General features: G+C 38.8%; 1 protein-coding gene across 1 annotated transcript in view; it reads right to left on the bottom strand.

Moving 5' to 3' along the window:
• The window catches only part of rxfp1 (relaxin family peptide receptor 1), a 30,786-nt gene extending 8,909 nt beyond the window's left edge, over positions 1 to 21,877 (bottom strand). The window contains exons 1-13 of the mRNA XM_047584373.1: positions 21,799 to 21,877; positions 17,295 to 17,400; positions 13,881 to 13,952; positions 13,074 to 13,145; positions 11,083 to 11,154; positions 10,856 to 10,927; positions 10,616 to 10,684; positions 10,419 to 10,490; positions 10,160 to 10,231; positions 4,244 to 4,315; positions 3,042 to 3,113; positions 2,481 to 2,552; positions 863 to 1,092 (exon numbers count right to left, since the gene is read on the bottom strand). Of these exons, the coding sequence (XP_047440329.1) occupies positions 863 to 1,092; positions 2,481 to 2,552; positions 3,042 to 3,113; positions 4,244 to 4,315; positions 10,160 to 10,231; positions 10,419 to 10,490; positions 10,616 to 10,684; positions 10,856 to 10,927; positions 11,083 to 11,154; positions 13,074 to 13,145; positions 13,881 to 13,952; positions 17,295 to 17,400; positions 21,799 to 21,838 (1,093 nt within the window). The 5' untranslated portion in view covers positions 21,839 to 21,877. The remainder of the gene's footprint in view (positions 1 to 862; positions 1,093 to 2,480; positions 2,553 to 3,041; positions 3,114 to 4,243; positions 4,316 to 10,159; positions 10,232 to 10,418; positions 10,491 to 10,615; positions 10,685 to 10,855; positions 10,928 to 11,082; positions 11,155 to 13,073; positions 13,146 to 13,880; positions 13,953 to 17,294; positions 17,401 to 21,798) is intronic.
• Positions 21,878 to 22,221: the final 344 nt, after the last annotated feature.

Genomic DNA, 22,221 nt, shown 5'->3' with positions numbered 1-22,221 from the left:
ACCCTCATCTTTGGTCAGGAACTCTGGGTAATGACTGAAAGAAAGGACAGCCGGACGGATAAGCGGAAGACAACGGAATGGACTCATTTGTATGTTTCTATCAAACACTGTACTTTTACTTCTCTCTTGTGTTGTTACTACTTTCTATGTTTTTCTTGTGTTATGTTTACTTCACATCAACCTGCCAAGGGACTACAGAGGGAAACTAGCCTCTGGCTACAATCTGGCATATTTATGTTCTGTTATGTTTTATGTTCATTAATATGTGCTGTTCCAATAAAGAAGAAATGAAATGAGTAAATTAAATAATAAATAAAACTTCTTTTCTTCTCTGAGAGAGAACAGAATCCATGACTTTCACATGAGTAAGCCCATGTCATATCAAACTTCAGCCCATCAATGTCGATATCTGTCTCTCATTTTTAAATAATTCCATGTCTTTCCATGTGAATACACACTTCATACTTCATACTTTACCAACGCAGCAGTACTTACCAGACAGACATGAGCTACAAAACGCACAAGTGTCCTCATAAAACAGCCCATATCTAAATGCAATCTCATATCTAAGCAGTACATATTCACACATCATGCTCAAATGTTACTACTACTATGAGCTTATACATTAGTACGGAGCGAGTTTTGCACTGTGCAGCAGTTAAAAGTATCTTCAAAGAGGAAGATACATTTGAAATACACTTACTGGATTGTACATTTGATCTTACTGGAGTAGCTTTTTATTATTAATTATTATCTGATTAGTCACCATATTCACTGGACTGTATTTTTCCATATTTTACATGATGTACTCCAGCAGTGTGCGTGATTATGAAATAACTACTTTAAAGCCAGTGGGACTTACAGCAGAGGGAGATGATGCACATGGCATGGAGTTTGTTCTCTGAGCGGATGTAGGAGCGCATGCAGATGACGAAGACGTTGCCGAAGCAGGTGGTAGCAGAGACGACCCAGACGAACACCCTCAGAACGATGTTGGCCAGCAGGTCCTCGAAGGAAGAGATGCCGTCAGTGTTGGGCTTGCAGCTGCGCACGTGCGGAGCATAGCCGCAGTACTGGAATTTCTTAAAGTAGCTGCAATGATAGATTGAAAGACAGAGAAGGGACGTCGTTCATTCAGAGTAAAGAGGTTTTTAGGGATTGTGCAGCCGAGTCGGAAGTCCACACATTATACTGCGTGGAATCATGAAAAGAACTTTCATCTTTCAGCGTGACACTTATCCAAAGCGCACATCCAATTCAAGAAAAGAATGGCGTCATTAAAGAAAGACTTGTGAGGAAACTGACCAGAGCCCAGACCTGAATCCTTGCACTGAAGCTCTCGGAATATGACAGATGTGGAATATTTAATTTAGATAGAGAGAGTGGAAAAGTATTCCCAACCTGTTAGACTTATCCAAAACACACAGAGTGCTAAAATAAAACCAAAGGGTGCTTCAATGTGCAGTGCTTTTATGTTGGATTTTCATTTATTTATTTTTATTTTTATTCAACTCCTCATCTGTATGTTACAGATAACGCTCTGTACATTATTTCTTTTCCTTCTTGCACTGACTTATTTCAATTCACTTATTTTTATAATTCTCTAAATAACATGTATATAGTATATTATGTTTTCCTGCTATATAGTATGTGTTGAGTGCCTGTGAAATTTCCCACTTTGGGATGAATAAAGTAATCTATCTATCTATCTATCTATCTATCTATCTATCTATCTATCTATCTATCTATCTATCTATCTATCTATCTATCTATCTATCTATCTATCTATCTATCTATCTATCTATCTATCTATCTATCTATCGCCATCATTGGGCTTTGTGGTAATGTCACCATCGTGTTTTGTGTCTCTGCAGATGGTGATCTAGGAGACCCTAACCCCAACCCTAACCCTCGACCAGCTCACTCTGCCTTAGAGCCAAGATGACTAAAATTACTTTTTAACCAAAGATCTTCCTATAATGTGATCTCACCTTTGAATTGTTTTTTTTCCTTCCTGGTTCATCTTTGGAGCCCCACTTGTATGTTGGGGTAGTGGCCCATTGCCAAATAAGGACAAACTAAATCTATTTGGGCAAGTGTCGCTTTAAGTTTTACTTGAACAAAAAAATTACAAAATAACAGTATTTCAATGGAACTTGTATGAAACTCTACAGGGAGAGAAAAAAAAGTCTTGAAGATCCTCTGTGATTGTGTTCAAAGCTAAAAATGAGTTCATCTTCTGTTGTTGTCTTTTGTTTCATCCCTTCCAAGAACCACATTCCATGTACAGTATCTCAAGCTGTTTTCGCCACAGAGGAGATGGATTACACTAAGCCCGACTTAATCATCTCCCCGAAGCCTGATAATGTCAATAAGGCTGGCCTGGGGCTCAACACTTGAAATACAGAATGTGTGTGCCCCGGGGGGTTGAGGAGGGGGGTCTATGATCTCTATGACAGACAGAACAATGGAGTACTTACATATGAGTCAAGTACTTGAGAGGCTCAAACATCCTTCGCTGTATGTTTCCAATTTCTAACCCTTCTATGCTCCTGACAATTAGAAAGACACACTGATTTTAGTCAGATGCCACAAATGCACAAGATACAATACAATATATTGATTTGCTGCTCTATTACAAGAGTCTTAAAAAGCACAAAACCCATTTCAGCAAATCCATAGCTCCTTACCAGATGGCGTTTTACTGGTTAAAAGAGAAAAGATTTCAGGAGCCAAATTACATGTTATTTTTAAGCTACGGCTCGTGCCTTGAAAGGAAAAGCACATTAACCACATAATGTACAAATATAACAGAGAAAGAGGCATGCATAAAATGTTGTGACAATCAAAAATGGGATAACACTGAAAGAATAATGAACCTGTTGCTTCTTTTCATTAGTGGTTTTGCGTTGTTTTCTGCGTGTCTCCAACTTTAACTATTACAAGATGGCTCTTTGATGAGCTCTTATGAGGCCTGGTTTTCTTATTCGCAACAGTGCAGTTTATAATTGATTGTTAGGGATGTAGCAACGTGTGCTTACAACGATTTTAATTTGTGCAGCTTGTCGAAGTGGTCGACTTGGAGCTCCACGATGGGGTTGTATGAAATATTCCTAGAAAGCGAGAGAAAGACAAGAAAATCAATAAAATGACGCGGTCATTAAACACAGATGCAGTGAAGCGAGCTTTAATGCTGCAGCCCCGTGGGGACAGAAGGGACATAATGGGAATATTTATGTATGTCTAAACTTGTGTTTTTATGCATGTGTATCGTTTCTTTCAAATCCCGCATGCATGTCAACACGCCGTCATTCTAGCTCCAGTTACATGTCCTTGCATTGTTTATCTGCCCGCAAGGATGTTTGTTGAGCAAATTAGCGTTGCGACAGTCACAGTTATGAGAAAATTTTTATAAAGTTTTTATAAAAACGAGTTTTGATGCAATGTATGGGCAACACTGTCACTTCTGTAATTCTGTTTTTTCTATGTGCTACATGGTTTATTGAAAGATTGCGTTACTAGTTACTCTGAAGGTTAAGGCTGTAACTAACATATATACTTATATATAACAAATATCACTACGTAATAAATGACCCACGGACTAATATAGAAATATATACAGTAGATAAACCGATGCAACATTAAATAATTAGGCAATATCTAATACAAATGTATAACAATATTCTTTTTCCTTTTGTATAGTATATTTTGATGGTAATACTGGTATTGGGTTTTGGACTTTCCTACATTTGTTTTACCTGTCTCCTTACCTGATGTACCTGTATTCTTCCCTGTTTTTTCCCTTGGGATTCCTTACCTGTGTTTCCTTGTTTCCCGAGTTTTAATTTAAAACTTTTTGGTACGCTAACTCTCTCTCTGCACCACTTTTTTTTTTTTTAACCTTTAAAGCATGTCTTCATTAAACTGAACCTATTATTACATCCACCCTTGCTTCCAGCTGCGTGACTTTATTTGGCACCGACCTCCCCGCTACACACATTGCGACACCTTTACTGAAGAATAACTCTGAAAGCAAGACTTAACGAGTATTTCTACAATGTACTAGGTAAAAGGCTGAGGATGTGGGAGGATTTGTATTGAATATTTTCATTATGACTTGTACACAGCGAACAACAACAGCAATTCCCTGACAGCATGGAAAAAAAGCTAAAAATAGACAGAGAGCAGGTAGGCTTGCATACAGAGCTGTGTATTTGAGAGTATGTGTGCAAACAGAACTCACAGTTGGAGCAAATCCTCCAGTAAGACAAAGAGATTCGGGGGGATCGCCACCAATCTGTTGCTGGATAGATCCCTGCTTGTAGAGACAAATCCTCATCAGTGCCCCCCCCAAAAAAAAACAAACACAAAACAACAAAGAGCCATTGATGTACAACGCTGGGTATCTGACAGAGGCGTGCAGCTCTTTAAAGGTAGCGTGTAGGGGGCGGATTGCATAACAGACAGGCTGAAAGAAGAGAGGCACATCCTTGCAATAAATACTATCATTATATATTAAATGCCTGATTTGCAAAGATCTAGGTCAGTTTATATTAGTTTTGCCACCTAGAAGCAGAATTCAGGACGGAAGAATAAGCTGTGCAACAGACTTCTTATTTTAGCTAATTGGATTCATAAAAAACAACCAGTCATGTGGGGATTTTCCAATGTAGACGTTCAATACCAAGTTAAAGGGAAATGGCAACAGCTTTATGGATGTATCCAGACTGAAAGAATATACACTGATCAGCCACAAAAATGAAAACCACTGACAGTGGATCACTGAAACTTCTGGACTTCTGGTATTCATGTGGATGATACTTAGACATGTACCACCCACACACACCAGACCAGACACCCCCACCCCAAAGCAATGACACTCCTTGATGGCAGCAGCCATCCCCAGCAGGATGCAGCCTGACACAGACACACACACGCACAAAAATAGTCTGACAACTCAGAAAACATGAGAACTTGAGAAAAGAACTGCACAACCTGTTGACCTGGCCTCCAAATTCACTATATCTCAAACTGATCAAGTATCTGTGGGATGATCCACAGAGGACCCTCCCCTCAACTCATAGGACCCAAAGACACCCACTGACAACATCCTGTTACCAGACACCACAGGACACCCTCAGAAGACCCATGTCCATTGTCTGATGAGTCACAACTGTTCACTGACCTGCACAGTATTAGGAAGGTCATTTTAATGTCACGGCTGATCCGTGTATATAAATGCATATGTTCCCTGTTCAAGTTCTGATTCAAACAAAATTCAAAAATCTAGTAATGATCTAATTCATTTTTTATGCCCCCACGGGTTTCTTCCTTTAGAGCCTGCACATGAGTTGTGGGTTGTACTGTAAAAGCATCAAAGGAGAAAGTCAGTAGTCATTCCAAGTACAAACGTCCTGTGGCTGCACTCCAATACTGAGGATACATTAAGTCCATCATTTCTTAGAAGAAGGACAGAAGGGGTAAGGGTGTCTGAAAACATGACTTTCCATAATTTTCTTCATTTACCAAACTGGACACTCAAAGTTCAACCAGGGGATGAATAAATCACTATTCTATTCTATTCTATTCTATTCTATTCTATTAGGAGATATGCCTTGTGTTTATCAGGTACTGGATCACTTCATCTGTATCAACTGCGGACCTGATGGGCTCACTTTCCTCCACTTACGATACTTACATACATTTCTTTGCTTCCCTCCATGATGACAAACCAAAATATTGCATTGACTTTGGTTGATTTGAGAAAGCAGATATGGCTCACAGGGAGAGTCACAAATCAGGATTAATGAACACATGGAATTTGTGAGAATCATTCTGTTATTTTTTTTACAATAGGAAAACGAGTGTACAACGCCGGTTGCTGTGCAGGTATCTGGTTATGTAAAATCTGGATTGTTAATGATGCCACAGAAAGTAAACCCAGACATTTTACATTTTTGAGTTTGTTTGAGTTGTGAGTGCGACAGTTGATGTTGGTTACATATTCACACTGATAAGCTGCTCTTCCATTTTGAAATGTATGAGGAGGGAGGTCCTTTGGTAAACATTTGGGCAACTCAGCGTTATCATGTCAGTCAACCTTATCACTCTCTTCCACTGTCCATCATCGAAACAAACTTTCCAGCAAAATTTCATGAGCACTCCATGGTCTCTGGTCACCACATCGCTTCAGAGAAACAGAATCTTTTTATGACAATGGATGGATCTGAAATGTTTCCTAAATGCTGTGGTGCACTAAAACATTTTTGTAGGAACAGCTATGAAATGGGCACAAAGGAAAAGACTTAATAATGCTGAGATAGTAAAGTAAAATGTACACTTAATGAGATCCTTCAAAAATCCACAGAGACAAAAAAAAGTGAAATCAATAAAGATTTCCAAAGACCTTAGAAGAGCTTTTAAGATGCTTTTAAATGCTTTGGACAAACCCTGTCAAATATCAGTACACAAAATAAAAGGAGCGCAGTGTGGGCACCCTGCAAAGATCAAAAGAGTCCATAGCGCAATACCCAAGAGGGAGACAGCAACATCAAATGTAAGAAGTAAAGAATTGAAGGCAGCTCTGTCAGTAGTCAGAATAGTGGAGAAGAGTGGTGTCTGTTGAAGGGCAGTGATCTACAAATCTGAAACCGAATGTTCCACCATGCTACGGTAACAACGCTGAGCTAAAGCTAGGACGGGCTATACAATTTGAATGTACAAATTTAAAGTTGCAGCATGGTTTGAAATGCTGATTAATTATTGGAAAAGTTCAGCAGCTGTCAGTGATTTTTGGTTCTTTGTCCTCCTTTTTCCCCAAAGGAATTTCTGCCTTTCAGAAAGTCAGTAATGATTAGAGTTATGGCACCGAATGTGGCAGGAGAGGCAGATAGTGTCACGATCTCACGAGTTACTCATGCATCAGTAAATACCTGCCACAATTCATGAACTTCAGTGTGCCATTAAGCATAAGATTTGATGTGCAGACTGTGGTTAAAATCTTGAACGTAGGAATACAATTGGAAGCTGTCTATTATCACACTGCATGACAAGTAGGCCTACTGCTGGAATACTGATGAGAATCAAGATGGGTATAGACATGTGCAAAACATTGAAAGTTCTCATGAAGTTGGTGTTTGAAAGATATTCCATGTACTATATGTCACCATTTCATGTGTACACCTTAACATTAAAACCACCTTCCTAGTACGGTGTAGATCTCCCTTTGTTGGCAATCGCACAGTAATTAAAAACAGCATTAAACCATAAAAGAAACTAAATTTAAGCAGTATTAATGTCTTTCTAAGTTGTATGTCATGATGAAAGGTGATAGGCCAGAATAGTATATATATGTACTGTATAAATACATGAAGGTTTGAATGTACAACCTTAACCACTGCCTAGATACTGCAGATATGGACTGCTGCTGATGTTGCAGGTTTTACATTCAGGAGCTTTGAGCCTTAAGATGAACAGCTATACAGTAACTCCTATCTTTCTGCTACATACCGTCATGGCAGTGATATGTATGATGTGTGTATCCACATGGAAAGTGTTGATATTGACGGATAAAGTTTGATATAACATGGACTCACACATGCAAAAGATCACCTAATACATTTTCTTCTCTCTGACATGTGACATGATGGCTTCAGATAAATATACAGTGTGATATCAGAGGAGGAAGATTAATGCATGACAGTATTTGAAGAGACTATAAGATAAATACACTCAGCTTTAGAGGAACTAAGGCAGTGAGCATGGTGTTGTTATTCCCAAGAGAGCATTCGTTGTCAACTGCATAAGATAAAAATGCATCAAACCACAAAAGAAATAGAAATAATTTGCATTTGCATAACTGGCAATAACTTCTTGTTCTAATGATATAGGCGTTTCACTTCTTATTTGTCATGATACATAAAAAGCACCATATATGGGCTATAAGTCTTAATGCTCAGCCTTCTTTCCTGCTACATCCGTGCTAAATGTCTAAGTAACATTCACATTAATGCCAGGTCCAATCGTTTCCCAGCAAAATACTGAATTGTCACAAGATGATCAATGTCATTTACTTCTCCTGGAAGTGGTTTTAATTTTGTGGCTGATCGGTGTACATAATTCAACATTCATCACAAAGTAGTATTGCAGGATTATTTCAGAATTGGTCATTTCCTGGAAATTAAACAAACAAACAAACAACAAAAAAAAAAAATCTGATGACTCATTCTGCACAAGTGGGTTTAAACAACTTTTCAGCCAATGAAACACATTGTCTGAACCACTGGAACTGACCAATTAGAGCAGGTGAGGTCTTTCATAGAGGGCAGCTTTTCATGCTCTATTTTTTTTGTACAGGAAATATATAACTACATTAAGACTATGCCAGCCATTTCACGGACACCCAACTGAAATGATAATGCCATCTGAAGGCCAGAAATCCATAACACAATTAACAAAAAAAATTCTGTGTAGCTTCAGGCTAACTGGTGAAAGGGAAAGTTTCTATCGGCATGCAGGCATGCAGTAACAGTAACAAGGTCAACAAAATCATCAGCAAGTATCCCCTGGAAAAGATAACTATCCCTAAAGTCTGGCCAGGAATTCAGATGTATATTGTTTGAAAGAACAGGCTCATGCATAAACAAATCAGCTGGTCTAAATGACCATCCTCCAGCTCAACAGAACCACAAATGGTCTCCATTAATAATCTGACATGTATTCGTTCACTGAAGTCTTCATCCTAAATGTGATTCCATTAGACCTGTGCTCTTAAATCATATCAGTTGTTGCTTGCAGCAGTGTTTGAAGTTGGTACTACTACTGAATTCACTGCATCTTAAGGGTCAAATCCTTCTTCAAACAGAGACTGAATTTTCTAATGACACCTTCGAGATAATTTTACATAAACATTTTCCTTCTGGCCTAATGGGATTTATAAAGTCATCATGCAAAACACATCTTCAAAATGCAAAGTTGCATCACTTCAGCTCACGCCTGTAGCTGCTATTAAGGTTGGAGAGGTCCTTAGGCCTTTGTAACCTACATAATGAAAGTCCATAACTCTGCATTGGTGCAAACACGAGAAGCTGAGAAGAGTGAGATAAAAAGGAAAGAACATTTCATTTAACACTGCAATTTTTCAAATGTTCCATGACCCTTTAAGCCTCTTTGTTTTTTCAGATACTAGCTTCCGTCATTGGAAGATCTTGTTACTGCCTGGGAGATAGTTTATGTTACAGCTTGCTGACATGATTCAATCTATTGTTATTAAAGTTTTTCTTGTTTTGCATTCCTTGTAATCCACCTAGCAAGTTCACCGTTCACCGATAAATGTTTTGCCTGTATTTGTCCACATAGTTTAACACCACAGGGTGTCAACATCATGTGAGATTGATTCAGTTACATTTTTGCAGCTGAATATTTTGCTACTTCAGTGTGTGTGTGAGACCATCACTGGCCCTTCCTGGGAGCTAGTTTGTTGATCTTTATTGAGTGTAGTGACCTTGTGTGGCAGGGAGGGCAGTGCTACACCTCAGTGAATAGGGGAGGAGAACAAAGGACAGAGATAATGTGGAAGGATGGACAGTAGAGGAGAGGCATGTGGCGCAGGTAGCAACTGGTGGATTGTACGATCGTGTGCTTTCTGAGTCACCTGTCCCTCCCTTGGAATTAAGAGAGGGCTTGTGTGAAGAGCTCTGGAGAGGTGGCAGAGTTCGGGTGGGTACAGGTGTCCCAATAGAGGAGGTGAGTCGAAGAGGGGGCACGTAGTGAAGGAATGAAAGAACAGCTCAGTCCAACTTAGGCGGGACTCATCAATTCTTCATGATGTGACTCAACACACGCTGGCAAGTGACACACATCCCTGTGAGCTTTCTCTAAATATGAGTGAGACCACCACCAGGGCCCAGGGGACCCGACTCCCCGTGCCCGTGGTGCGGGAGCACGTGAGGTATCCAGCTCAGAGAACCACCACAGCCCCCAGTGTTCCAGGCGGCTCAAGGCAAGTACACGCTGGAGCACGGCAGGAGGGCCCCACGCCCCTTAAGTATGTCTAAAACTCCTGCCAAGCATCCTGCCATGCTTCAGCTTCTTATAGGACAATACTGAAAGCTGTTAAAATGTACTTGCGTACTGCACAGTCAAAGAAAGATGTACTTACAATTCTCCAAGCTTTCGGAGCACCGAGAAAGCCTGTTCATGTATATAGCTGATCCGGTTTCGCTGTAACACCCTGGAGATAGGCAGTAAGACATTTTTTATTACTACTTTTCTTAATCCCATTCAAGAAACTGCCAGTAGCGATTCCATGCGTAGGTTTGTATCGGCCTCTTACAAAAATTCAGGCAAAAGTGAAACTCTAAAAGCAAAAAAAAAAACTTTCCTTTGCCACAGATTAAAATATGTAAATTTAAACTTACAGAACAGTCAGCATGCTGCATGAGCAGAACGAGGCATTTCCAATCATTTCAATCAGATTTCCCTCCAAATCCCTGCAAGAACATGTTATAAAATGTACGAGCGCACCCAGACACACACACAGACAGAATAACCTCATCAAAAGATTCGCCACTCGTGTGTCAGGACAACTTCCAATTTTTTATGACATCTTACTTACAGCCAGTTCAGTCTAGGCATTTCCCGGCAGATGTCATCCAACTTTGTGAGAGAGTTATTCAACAAAACCCTGTCAATCAGTGAGATAAAAAGAAACAAGGTGCAGTGCATTTAAAGTTGAAAGGACCAACAGTCAATCAATTTAAGTAGATGAACAAAGGCTCTTATCACCAGTACTTCCGATGATTTGAGCGGACATCACAACACAGAAAAAAAGCTTAAAGTAGAGATATAAACTCACAGTAGAACAAGGGAGTTCAGTCCTGAAAAGGTCATCGATGATATCTGATGGATATTGTTATTCTCTAGGATCCTACGACAGTAACAACACAAACATGATATTGTTACTCCCACGAAACATATTCAGAAGACACATCATCAACAGACATGTCCGTGATGTAATACTGAAACACAACACAACATGAAGAACAACGCAAATGACTGTGTTTTTGTAGAAAACTAACATACAACCACTCCAGCTTGTGCAGATCCCTGAACACTCCAGGTTTCAGGACAGATATCTTGTTGTAGCTCAGGTATCTAAATGATAAAAGACAGGTTAAACAAAGAGGATGCTTGCAGATGAACATGTTAAATAATGGGAAAACTTTCTTCAGTTTCACATTTAATATAATTTAATGACAGTACATATTGGACGTTGTGCAGCATGATGTCCAATACGTACAGTCATTACATAGTAGTGCGTACGTGTTGCTGTGTGAAGAAATGGATGGGTTAAACACAGAGAAAGAAGTTCCCCTTGTTCAAAATAAGTTTTTGTTAAAAACACACTATTTGTGCTTTTCTGAATACCGTCTTCAGGTTCGACGAACCTGAAGAAGTCTGAACAACATCCGAATTTGGCACAATCCTTGTCAGGCAACTGAAATGTTTATAGCAGCTTAACTCATTTTCTAGAGTAATGGCAAGTCAAAGCGTAATGATAATAATATAATTCAGATCAAGCTACCACGTGCAGCATTATTGACCTGTTTCTTCAGGTGATTGCTGACATGTCATTTCAACAGATTTCAGCCAATCTGGGTCATCCTTTTGATAAAGGTCACATTTTTTACATGGAATACAATGACAAATACAGCAGATTGTAACTCTACATTTTGAGAATGGTGTTTCTACTGGCAATTAAATGTGGTCAGAATAAGACCTAAGTCAATAATGCCAAATCTCATCTCATCTTCTACAAGTTTTTTGTTTGATGTTGAAAAACAAATAGTGAAATAACGAACTGTTTTTCCATTTATTGATTTTCCGGTCGGAATTGAAATTCAAATGAATGAATGGTACCCAGCCCCTGTACCTGCAGCAGGAAACACGTAATGACAGCTGTTGGCAGCGACCACGACTGTTATTTTCCGTGAATATAGGCAAAATGGCACCATTTTCCCATGGAAAACAGGCAAAGTTGTCTGTTCTCAAACTGTGCAGTTTAAAAAGAAAATGGGAACACCTTGACATTCGATCGTCCTTTCATTGTAATCGTCAGCATTAAGCGATAAAATTGGGTTGACCATGAATAGAGTCCTCTACTTAATGGAAAATAATCGAAATTTAAATTGCAGTTACATTATTGGACAAAAAAAACAAAACAAACAAAAAAAACAAACAATGGCAGATTCTTTTCACCAAACTCTCTGTGCTGAAGATTTTCTTTATGCTTTGAGGCAGCGAGCACAAGATACAACCTTATAACAAACCTCAGTTACTTAGTTGGAAGCATACAAACATAACTGCATTTTATTTCAGAAGGCCAGATCAAAACATGAAAGGTAGAGTCAGACCAAATGTGTGGAAAAGTATATCACATTACATTACATTACATCATATCACATACTATAACAAAACTCCTTTGTTCTTTATCCTTTTTATTTAATGCATTAGCTGCAGTATAAGGCATAGCTACATTTATAGTGATATGTTTTTAAAATATCTTGTTTTATGTTGGAGGGCAATACTCGGCTGTCAGTACAAAGCTACACATAGCTACAACTTGTGCAGTCTAACACAACAGTCCTGCAAGCCTGAAACGGGTTTAGAGAAATATTGAGTCAATTTTATAATCATTTTGGAGAATGTAGTTTGTTGTGCCACTGAATTGTATTGAATTATATCAATATGTATTTCTTTCTTTGTCTGTAAACACCATTCATATCATTATGAATTAATGCAGTGCAATTAACTTCCAACTGAGTGTATAAATCCTCAAAGAATATCTAAAAACAATGCTAATCATAACTAACAACGGTAGGATATCATGCGTGTATATGATTAGCCATCATTCCTCAGCTGAGCCACACAAACTGTGATCCCAAACAGCTAATGCAAATGCAAATTCATGGCCTGGACAAATACATCTTCTTCCAGTTTATGTGTGTATTGCCTGTGCAACACTGTTTGCTCTTTCATTGAATGTCATGTGTTAGAAAAGACGTCACACTTACAGCCGTGTAAGATTGTACAGCCCCCTGAATGCATCAGGACTCACATCTTGAATTCTGTTGTGCTGCAGATATCTATATAACAAAAGAGGACAAAACAGTCTCATGCTTGACATAGATAGATAGATAGATAGATAGATAGATAGATAGATAGATAGATAGATAGATAGATAGATAGATAGATAGATAGATAGATAGATAGATAGATAGATAGATAGATAGATAGAAATCAGTGTTTGGTGTCAAATATTCCTAACCATTTCTATTTTCCATGCATACTGTGGGCTCACCAAACCTCTGACTTCTCACATGGAAGTTTATTCTGTTTATGCTCATCTCAGGGAAGTTTTCAATACAGTGAAGCTGAATGAAGGCTGACAGTGTGACAAAGCCAAATTGTCCCTGGCAAATGATCAGACCTATCCTCATGCTGCTACAGTCAGTGGCACTGTGTGAGCTTGATAAATTACATGAGTCGGTGTTGAATGCATCTGCTGCACAGGGCGGTTATATCTGTCAGCATTCGCAGCCATTGTTTTAGCATTACACACATCAGCTTTGTCGCTGTGAAACTGTACTTGCCACTCAGAGGTTGAGTGACAGCATTATGCTTTACTGAATGAATGAATCATGCTGATAACACTCATGTATAATGTATGGAGCTTTGTAGGAAAAAGAAACAGAGGAAAGGACATCAGAATCAAAAACAGAAAGTCAGCAATAAGACAATATAATACACTATATTGCAAAAACCTAACGAAGCCATATATATTCTAATAATATGCGAACCACAGTTAATGGAAAACTCACAGTTTTTGTAGGTTCTGATACTTAAAGAATGTGTCTGCTTTCAGTTCGTGAAGATGATTCATTTGTAGTGACCTGAGGGACAGAAAGACGCTCGATATCAGAATGTAGAATTAAAATTTATGTTAGTATATTTAGAGGTTTACATCATGAACAGTGCTCATCGTGATTCAGAGCTGCTACATTTGAAAAGCAGACCACTTGATTCACAGATATGGGTTTTCATAAATGATAAATGACCAAATCATGAAAGTCAGAAGTCTCCCACTTGTCAAGAGTAAAGAAAATAAATGGTGGTAAACATACTCTAAATCAGGTGTCCCCAAACTTTTTTCAGTGTGGGCCACATCAACTTTACTTTCTGTGATGGTGTCAATCTATAACAGAAAATTATAGTGTCAACAAATGTTACATTTTTTTAACACTGTATCATTGCAGATTATAGAGCCATATATTAGAGAGAGTCTGGCCAACTAGGGAGTGGATCGTTTGAGCTATCCCGCTGTGCTTATTGGTTCTGAGTTGCTCACATGTTTCATGGGCACCATGTTAGATACATCTAACCGATATTAATCCACAGAGAAGTGACAATAACAGAGAATAAAACTGGATTAAACGTTTAAATATGCCACAGTCCTCAGCCTACGTCCGCAGCACAGGATCAGGAAAACGGTGGAGCTTCCCCAGTGTACAAAAAACGGAGAACGTTATGGGAGCAGAAGATTAAAAGGAAGAACTGGATGTCAGCTGATTTCTCCTTATTATGTGAGGTAAATGTTAATGTCTATCTTTGACATTTGTTAAGATTTTATAGGAAAATAAGTCCAGTTGCCATTCAATGTGATTTTCACCATTTTTGAGTATTTTATAATTTTTCTGAGTAATTTCAAAGTTTTAACGGCTATGAATGAACACGGGAGACTGAGGAGAACTCATACACAGCTCTGTGACTGATGACTTGATTGGGCTACAAAGCATTTAAGATATTTAGAAGTAAGTAGACACTGGGATGAGTGTCTTTTACATATTGACAGATGTTGGCAATAACATTTATAGGCCCATTAATGGTGAAAATAAGACATTTATCTCAACACAGCACATTCGCTCCATAGGGTGTCACTGTAGAATCTCCCCTCCGATGTATCTAACATGGCGCCCATGATTTGAGTCGGCCAGACTCATTCGATGTTGACACCTGGGAGAGAGGGAGGGAAGGGGGGCCTGCCTGTGGTTGAGGGCAGAGCAGCAACCATAAAGAAGAGCGATATGTGCTCTCGCATCTGAGTCAACAGAAAAAGTCACCAGATTTGTCACTAGTACAGTAGCTGTTTTGAAGAAAAAAAAGTCGCTATAGGGCATGAATACTCGCTAAATATAGCGTCAAAGTCGCGAGCAAAGACACGTCAGAATATACCATTGTGTGAGGGATGAAGATGAGCAACTTTTATGAATATAATTTAAATATTATATGTATAACAATATATATAATACTATCATTGTATATATTAAAATGAATGCAAACCTTTAAATACGGATATGTGATAGTATTTTTTTTTTTTTTTTTTTAAATTAGCAAAGTTTAGAGGAATTGTCTGGGATTGTTAAGTGGGCCACTACATTTGGTTTGGCAGGCCGGGTCTGGCCCAGGCAAAGCAAGTAACAACCTCCAGGTCTGCACGATGAAGCCCAAGTGCAAAAAACTGCAGTTCATCGAATGGCCACTCGAGGCTGTCTGCAAAAGGGAGCAAATCCCCGTAGACCTCCATGTTAAAAAGCCCAAATTTACAGCATTATTAAACATGTTTACAAAAAAATTTTTTTTTTTCCTCAATTGTTTATTTCATTATTCGTGGCAACTGTAAGGGGGGGTGAATTTTTTTATTTTTTTTCTTATTTGTTTATTTTTTATTAAGCCTTAAAATTCTGCATAATTAAGAGCATTCCCGCCATGAGTGACCGTCGGTGGCCTAGGCTAACAGGCAGCGGGGAGTTGAGTGGGTAGGTCTCAATGTCTGACAGGACCCCCCACGTCCATATTTGGAATATAAGCGTGTGGGTGGAGTAAAGCTCATCCAACATGGCGGCCGTAGGCTCCGCCCACTTCGGGCTTCATTTTCAAGGTTCAGAATCAAATGGGTGACATCATAATGGGTTTGTTCATAGGCTGTTCATGGCTGCATCCTGCTGGGGGTGGCTGCTGCCATCAAGTGTCATTGCTATGTGGTGGGGGTGTCTGGTTAGTAACATCCACATGAAAGCCATGTCCAAAAGTTTCCCACCAGATCATTGTATCACAAGATTTCCATCAAAAACAATGATCTTCTCACACTGAGCCCATTACCAGAAAATTAAATCCTTAAAAACGGTAAGCTACAGCTTAGCAAGTTTAAGTTCTGTTTTATCAAGAGACCTTGAATTGACCAATTGATTCAGTTCTTGATTCCAAAGCTTTTAACGGATTAAAAGATGATTAAAAGCTCATCCGCTCACAAACTGTTAGGTCAAACTTTTGGACATGGTCAGTTTATGTCCTTTTGGGAGGTCTTTTAACTGTTGACACAATCTCATTTGGCTCGTCCTTCTCGTCTACTACAACAACATGTGTCCTGTCTGACTGACATGGGGAACTGGACCACTCATGAAAATTATGCTTGATTAATGTTGCTCAAATACAAAAGAGCATGACTACTGCCAGCTTTATGTGTCAACAGAAAATGGGTCATATCAGGACACTGCACAATAGTGTCAAAACTTGTTAAAGTTGATGGAGGACTGCATTCTACAATTACGTTTCCATTTTCCGGTAAGGCATAAATGTCTAGTTATCATTAATTTCACATGAATTTTTAAGAGATTGTTCACTGTCGTAAAGGCTAACTAAAATTTGTGAAAATATTCAGTAAACTGATTTAATAGTTTTAAATGAAAATCTGCAAAAATTGTGGTCCTTGGACAAATGTATTAGATTACTCTTGCAATGGAGTCATAAAATCTGCATAATGGGGGAGGCCAGGCCACAAAACTATTAACTTTAATATAACATAGGAAGTTTATCATTACAGCTGTCTTGTATGTAAATACATATATATATATATAAAGTCAGCAGTTTGTCTTCTATTCTTGACCAGAAGTCAGTCTGTTGTTTTATTTAACCTTTCCTATTTTTGAAAGCTTAATAAAAACATCTTTGAGCTGTGCTTTTTTTTTTTTTTTTTTGGCTTAGTAGTTTTCACTCTTATTTCAGTTGGTTCTCATTGTTCTCCAGGTACTCACAGTGAATTATGGGATATTGCACTGCAAAATGTCAGCTACAAGTCCTCTCAGAAGCTGTGGCAGTCTGAGCATTGATGACCGTCTTCCTGGGGATTGCGTGAGCTCCGAGATATTGAAAAAAATCTGGAGTTATTTTCTACTTACATCATGGTGACATTCACCGCCACCACTGGGACGTCTTTGAGCTGAGCACCATCACAGTCCAACTCCAGGTCTCTACACTGGCAGAACTCAGGAACGACACCAAGCACTGGAGAGACAGCAGGGACATAAGAGAAAATGTCAATCAAACAGTGTCAAGGAGCGGAGCTGGTTGGAGACCTGCTGGAGGAGAATGTAAGCCCCGAGATTAAAGCAGCAGAGAAAGAAATGACAGCAGAATTATTATTAAGAGTGACTTGTTGCGACTATTGGTTTAATTTTGTATTTGTCTGGCTTCTATTTTTGAACTCATGGTTTTTATAGGAAATGTTCATTGTTTATAGTTCATTTGTTCTGATTTCTGACTTGCATACAGTTGGTTTTGGCATGTAGTAGCCCATCTAGTCTTAATTTGCACCATGGCAGCTAGGGATGTAGCATACCAGGTTTGGAATAATTGCAATATGTATTCATAGAGATGTTTTATATGGCTTCATGTATGTATCCAACATATTTACCCCTCATGTAGATGGAGGCTGATGATTAAAGAAAAAGTACACAATAATTGCACATTGATCATTTTGCTAATCAACATGCAGAAAGCCCAGCTATAACAAATATACAGTTAGTGACAAATATCTTCATCTCACTGGATTCAATTGTGAATGTCATGAATGTGGCCTGAATACAAAACGTCTATTTCAATTCAGTGTTCTCAAGTCTGAGAGAAGTTAGCCCCGAATGACTCGTATCACATTCCACACATTGGAGAAGACTTTAATGAGAGGAGAAATGGGTCTGGTCTACTGAGAAGGCATATACTGGATATTGTTCTATTTGTGTTACAGAAAGTTTAGCCTAAAATATTTGTTCCCTTTCTCGCTCCATAGTACCATAGCTGCAGTTATGCGTATGCCATTTTCAGGGTCAGGAGGAAGGAACAAATCCACTCCATGAATGACAGAGCAAAAACACGGCTCCAATATTGATGACAGGTGAGAGGCCACGCTGACGTTTATGGGTTTATAAACCTGTTCTGACGATGGCCCTATGCTCAAACAGGTTCCATGTAGAAGCAGACAAGTTGTTGCTACAGTACTTTGAGGTAAAACCTGCTTAATAACACTGCATATGTGAATGATTTGACTTTCTATGAGCCCGTCACAAAATCTGCCTGAGATCCCATAATACCTTAGCTTGTTAAAAGTACAGCCATCAAATGTCATTAAAATAATGGTTGTAATGCAGGATGCAGCAGCTGACTGGGGATCCTTTCACTTTCAGCCACTAGGTTTCCATCCTAATGAGGCGTTTCATTGAGGTGAACAACTGGTAGGAGCAATCTGCCAGTCAGAGGTTGGGATTTCGACTGGTGAAAAACTGTGTGAATACAATGACAATAATGCGTTGAAGGTGCATTATACTGTATGTTCGGGGCGTCACAGTCTCCTCATTGCTCCACATACAAATGATTGAGGACTGTATTGTGTCTGCCTTTTGTCACTTCAGTGGAGTTGAACCTTCAGCTGATGTTAACTATCAATCCATCACTGCTAGGTTTTGTTTTTCCCCATACACCAGCTTCACCACCTTATCCAAATGCAAACACTTGCATTCGTGGATTTCACACAAGTACATGCACATTAACAAAGGTGGATGGAGTTGCCCCTGGTGAAACTGGTTCACCTCCACCACCTCCATCCTTTCTATGCTGTAGAGGTGACAATGCCAGGGGGCAGAACACACGAGCGGGGCTCCTGGATGTTGTGTGCCCACAACATCTTTCCACACGGTTTAAAAAAAAAAAAAAAAAGAACTGAAAAAAACTAACAATGGCAATACAAACTTATCAAAGTGCACAGGCTTAAATCCGTTTCAACAGCTAGCTTTTGCTCAGAATCGCTAACTACTGGCATGTGAAATGTCATCTCTGCTCTGGAAAATCCCTGACCAGGTGCATGAAGATTAGCTCACCTCTTTGCACATTCAAGCAATGATATGGATTGGTGTAAGCTGGGAATCGCTGGGTATACATGAGGATATTCACAAACCCCGCTCACAGTGCTCAGCGGGATTAGGTGAAAGACGAAACGGAGTAACATCCCTGATAAATAATAAGAAGTTGGAGAGAAAGAGCAGCGTTGACAAGAGTCAGAATTGGTTAGTTAGACGATAAAGCACAGGCCAGTTCCATTTGGTTTTGATTCTTAATGAAAAAACCAAATGGAACATAAATGTCGTGGCAACTGTAAGGTTGGAGAGAGTGATGGAGAGAAACAAAACCTTCACATCATGCTGAGTTACAGTAACTTCTAAAGATGCCGCAACACAAAGGGAAGTAATGTCAGTGGATGGACATCTGGCTCACTGAGAATCCTAATGGAGGGCAACTGAGATCACTGACGTGTTTGCTGTGCCAGATTCTAATTCGCTAGCAGAAATCAGCAGGGAGGAATGTATTTGCATAAAGCAAACAGCTCTTCACATACCACCCATCTAATCAATATTTAACTATAATCTGGATCAATTCAGTCCCCGCTGCTCAGAGAGGACAGCTGCCTCTGTTGACCTAATATGATGTGTTGGCAATTATGCCTCGTTTGCTTTTAAGATGAGAAGCCTCCGACAGAGAAAAGTTGGAAAAGTTTGTTTGACATCTTGGGTATGTGTAGACACGTGTGATTAACCTTTTTTACTTTCTGAACTAAATTTATCACCAAGTGTCATGTGATTCTCATCCACGTGTATATATTCATTTATGTAGGAAATCTGGAGTCGAGTGTTTTTTTGTTTTGTTTTGTTTTTGTTTTTTTTATGCACACTTTCTAAAGTTGGATCCTCTGTGAACACAGCATGGACGAATCAGTATGTGAGAAGAATAAAAAAAAGCCCAAACTGTTCACAGAGGAGACATATTCACAAATTTGATGGAATAGCTGCAAACGAAACCTGACGTTCAGTTTTACTGTTTAACTTGCAGGTGGCAAATTACATGAATAATTATGTAATTAAGTCATGCGTACATTGTGGTTCTTTACATAGAACAAATCTGACGAAGCAATAATTAACTAATTCACTCCTGTCAAAGTAAAGTGCAGGTAATTCAAAGCACCTAAAGTTTAAATAGGCTTAAATTGATCACTTACAAAATCAACGGATGTGTTTAATCTTCTAAGCATTCCAAACAAGGATGTGATCGAGTTAACAGGAAATTCAGCATTAAAATCAGATACTTTTTTGTTTGTTTCATTCCTTTTTTCTTTCATTTATATTTATATCCATGTCACTACTTACATCACGTCCTTTGTAAGCTGCATAAGTGTCACTGGCATCCTTTTATCTTCAGAAATAAGTACAGCTTCTTCTTGTTTATTCTTTTTCTAGTGAATGATATAGTGGCAACACAGAGCATATACACGAGTCAAAGTTTGCCCCTTTTTCCTCATTTATGTTCTCTTGCATTTTAATATCACGGATTGATGCTTTACAAGGAACACAGGAGAAAAAATCCAAAGCACAGACGTCTCAAGATGCACTGATAAAAAGTTTTTAATACCTCACAAGTCATTTGTTTTGGGGTCTTTTTCTATTTTATCTTGCTTACACAGCTGCCGTTGGCTTCTGATGGCCTGATTGTGACCATCAAAGACTCATGTTAGTTTGATTTGCAGCAGAAAGAAGTTAGAAAACACCTGGAGGTAAAGTTTTAGCCTCAGCTCCTCCTGCACAATGACAAGTTCACTTTACACTGGATTTATGTGTGAATGGATTACATGTGTAGGCTCTAGAGTTATGGCACATCTGATATGTTTCTAATGCTGCCAGGAGTTGTTCAGCGTGAATATAACATGAAGCAGTTTAAAAAAATAGATATCATTTAATAATCTTCAATTTTCTTTTCCTCTTCTGCAAAAATCATCCTCACTGCTTTCCAAGAACCATTGCTCCTTATTACAGTGACAAAGCATAAATATGGCAATGGCACATGATAAACACGAATTCTGTGATGAACAAAGTGGAAATCCTCCCTACACTGTGTGAATTACAATGTGGAAAATAAAAGATAAACAGCTACTGTTGGGGATGTAATGAATACAGCTTGATATCTAGTGTCTCAGTGTCACAGTGATGATATCAGTGAGTGACATCTGATGATAAAGCTGGAGCAACACTGTGGAAATAAGCGGGACCACAATTAACCCCGGGCTGAGCAGTGTCAAACTGTTGGGAATAAAATGAGGATGAATCCGAATCGCTCGCTTAAATACTCAGTTTTCACTATAGCAGAGACAAAATGCAAATTTCATAATAGCAGTGAAACTGACATTGTCTTTAAATGGAGTTTGTTATGATGGACCATCATTACAAACTGTTTTCTGCAGTCTTTTCTTCACTTTCTCCAATGAAGGAATGATCCAGGGGAAATTCTATATTATAATAATATATATAATAATTATAATATTATAATTGTAATAATATAAACTGAATACTCATCATAAGTACTTACAGCATACATTGGACTTGGTCCCTGCTTTAGAACTCGGCATTCCAAAATATTTGTCGAAGAGATGGGGCCATCCATTATTATCTCCTGGAATAGAAAAGACAGACAAAGACAAAGATTACAACCATCCCGCCCATACAAAGATGGATGAGCCCTCTGCAACGTGATCTATAGGATTCATTGTGGGTGTCACTGGCTGCCAAATTTAACTCTCGGCTTATTTAAAAATAGACAAAAAAGGTGGATCCGAGGCAACCTTGCAACTGCACCCACTTGTGGTTCATAGCACCCACAACCTAAGTTATGATACACTGTAGTGTAGTTTATTTAACAAAGTTCATTTTACCAAATAAAATGTGTGCTATACAAAATTCACCTCTGTGTAGCTGTCAGAAAGCTAAACTTTGTTTTAGACATTTTAACATG

Source organism: Mugil cephalus, chromosome 5 (genome assembly GCF_022458985.1).
Source record: "Mugil cephalus isolate CIBA_MC_2020 chromosome 5, CIBA_Mcephalus_1.1, whole genome shotgun sequence".
NCBI lineage: Eukaryota > Metazoa > Chordata > Actinopteri > Mugiliformes > Mugilidae > Mugil > Mugil cephalus.
Note: the sequence above shows the minus strand (reverse complement) of the source record. Positions and strands in the feature narration are given on the sequence as shown.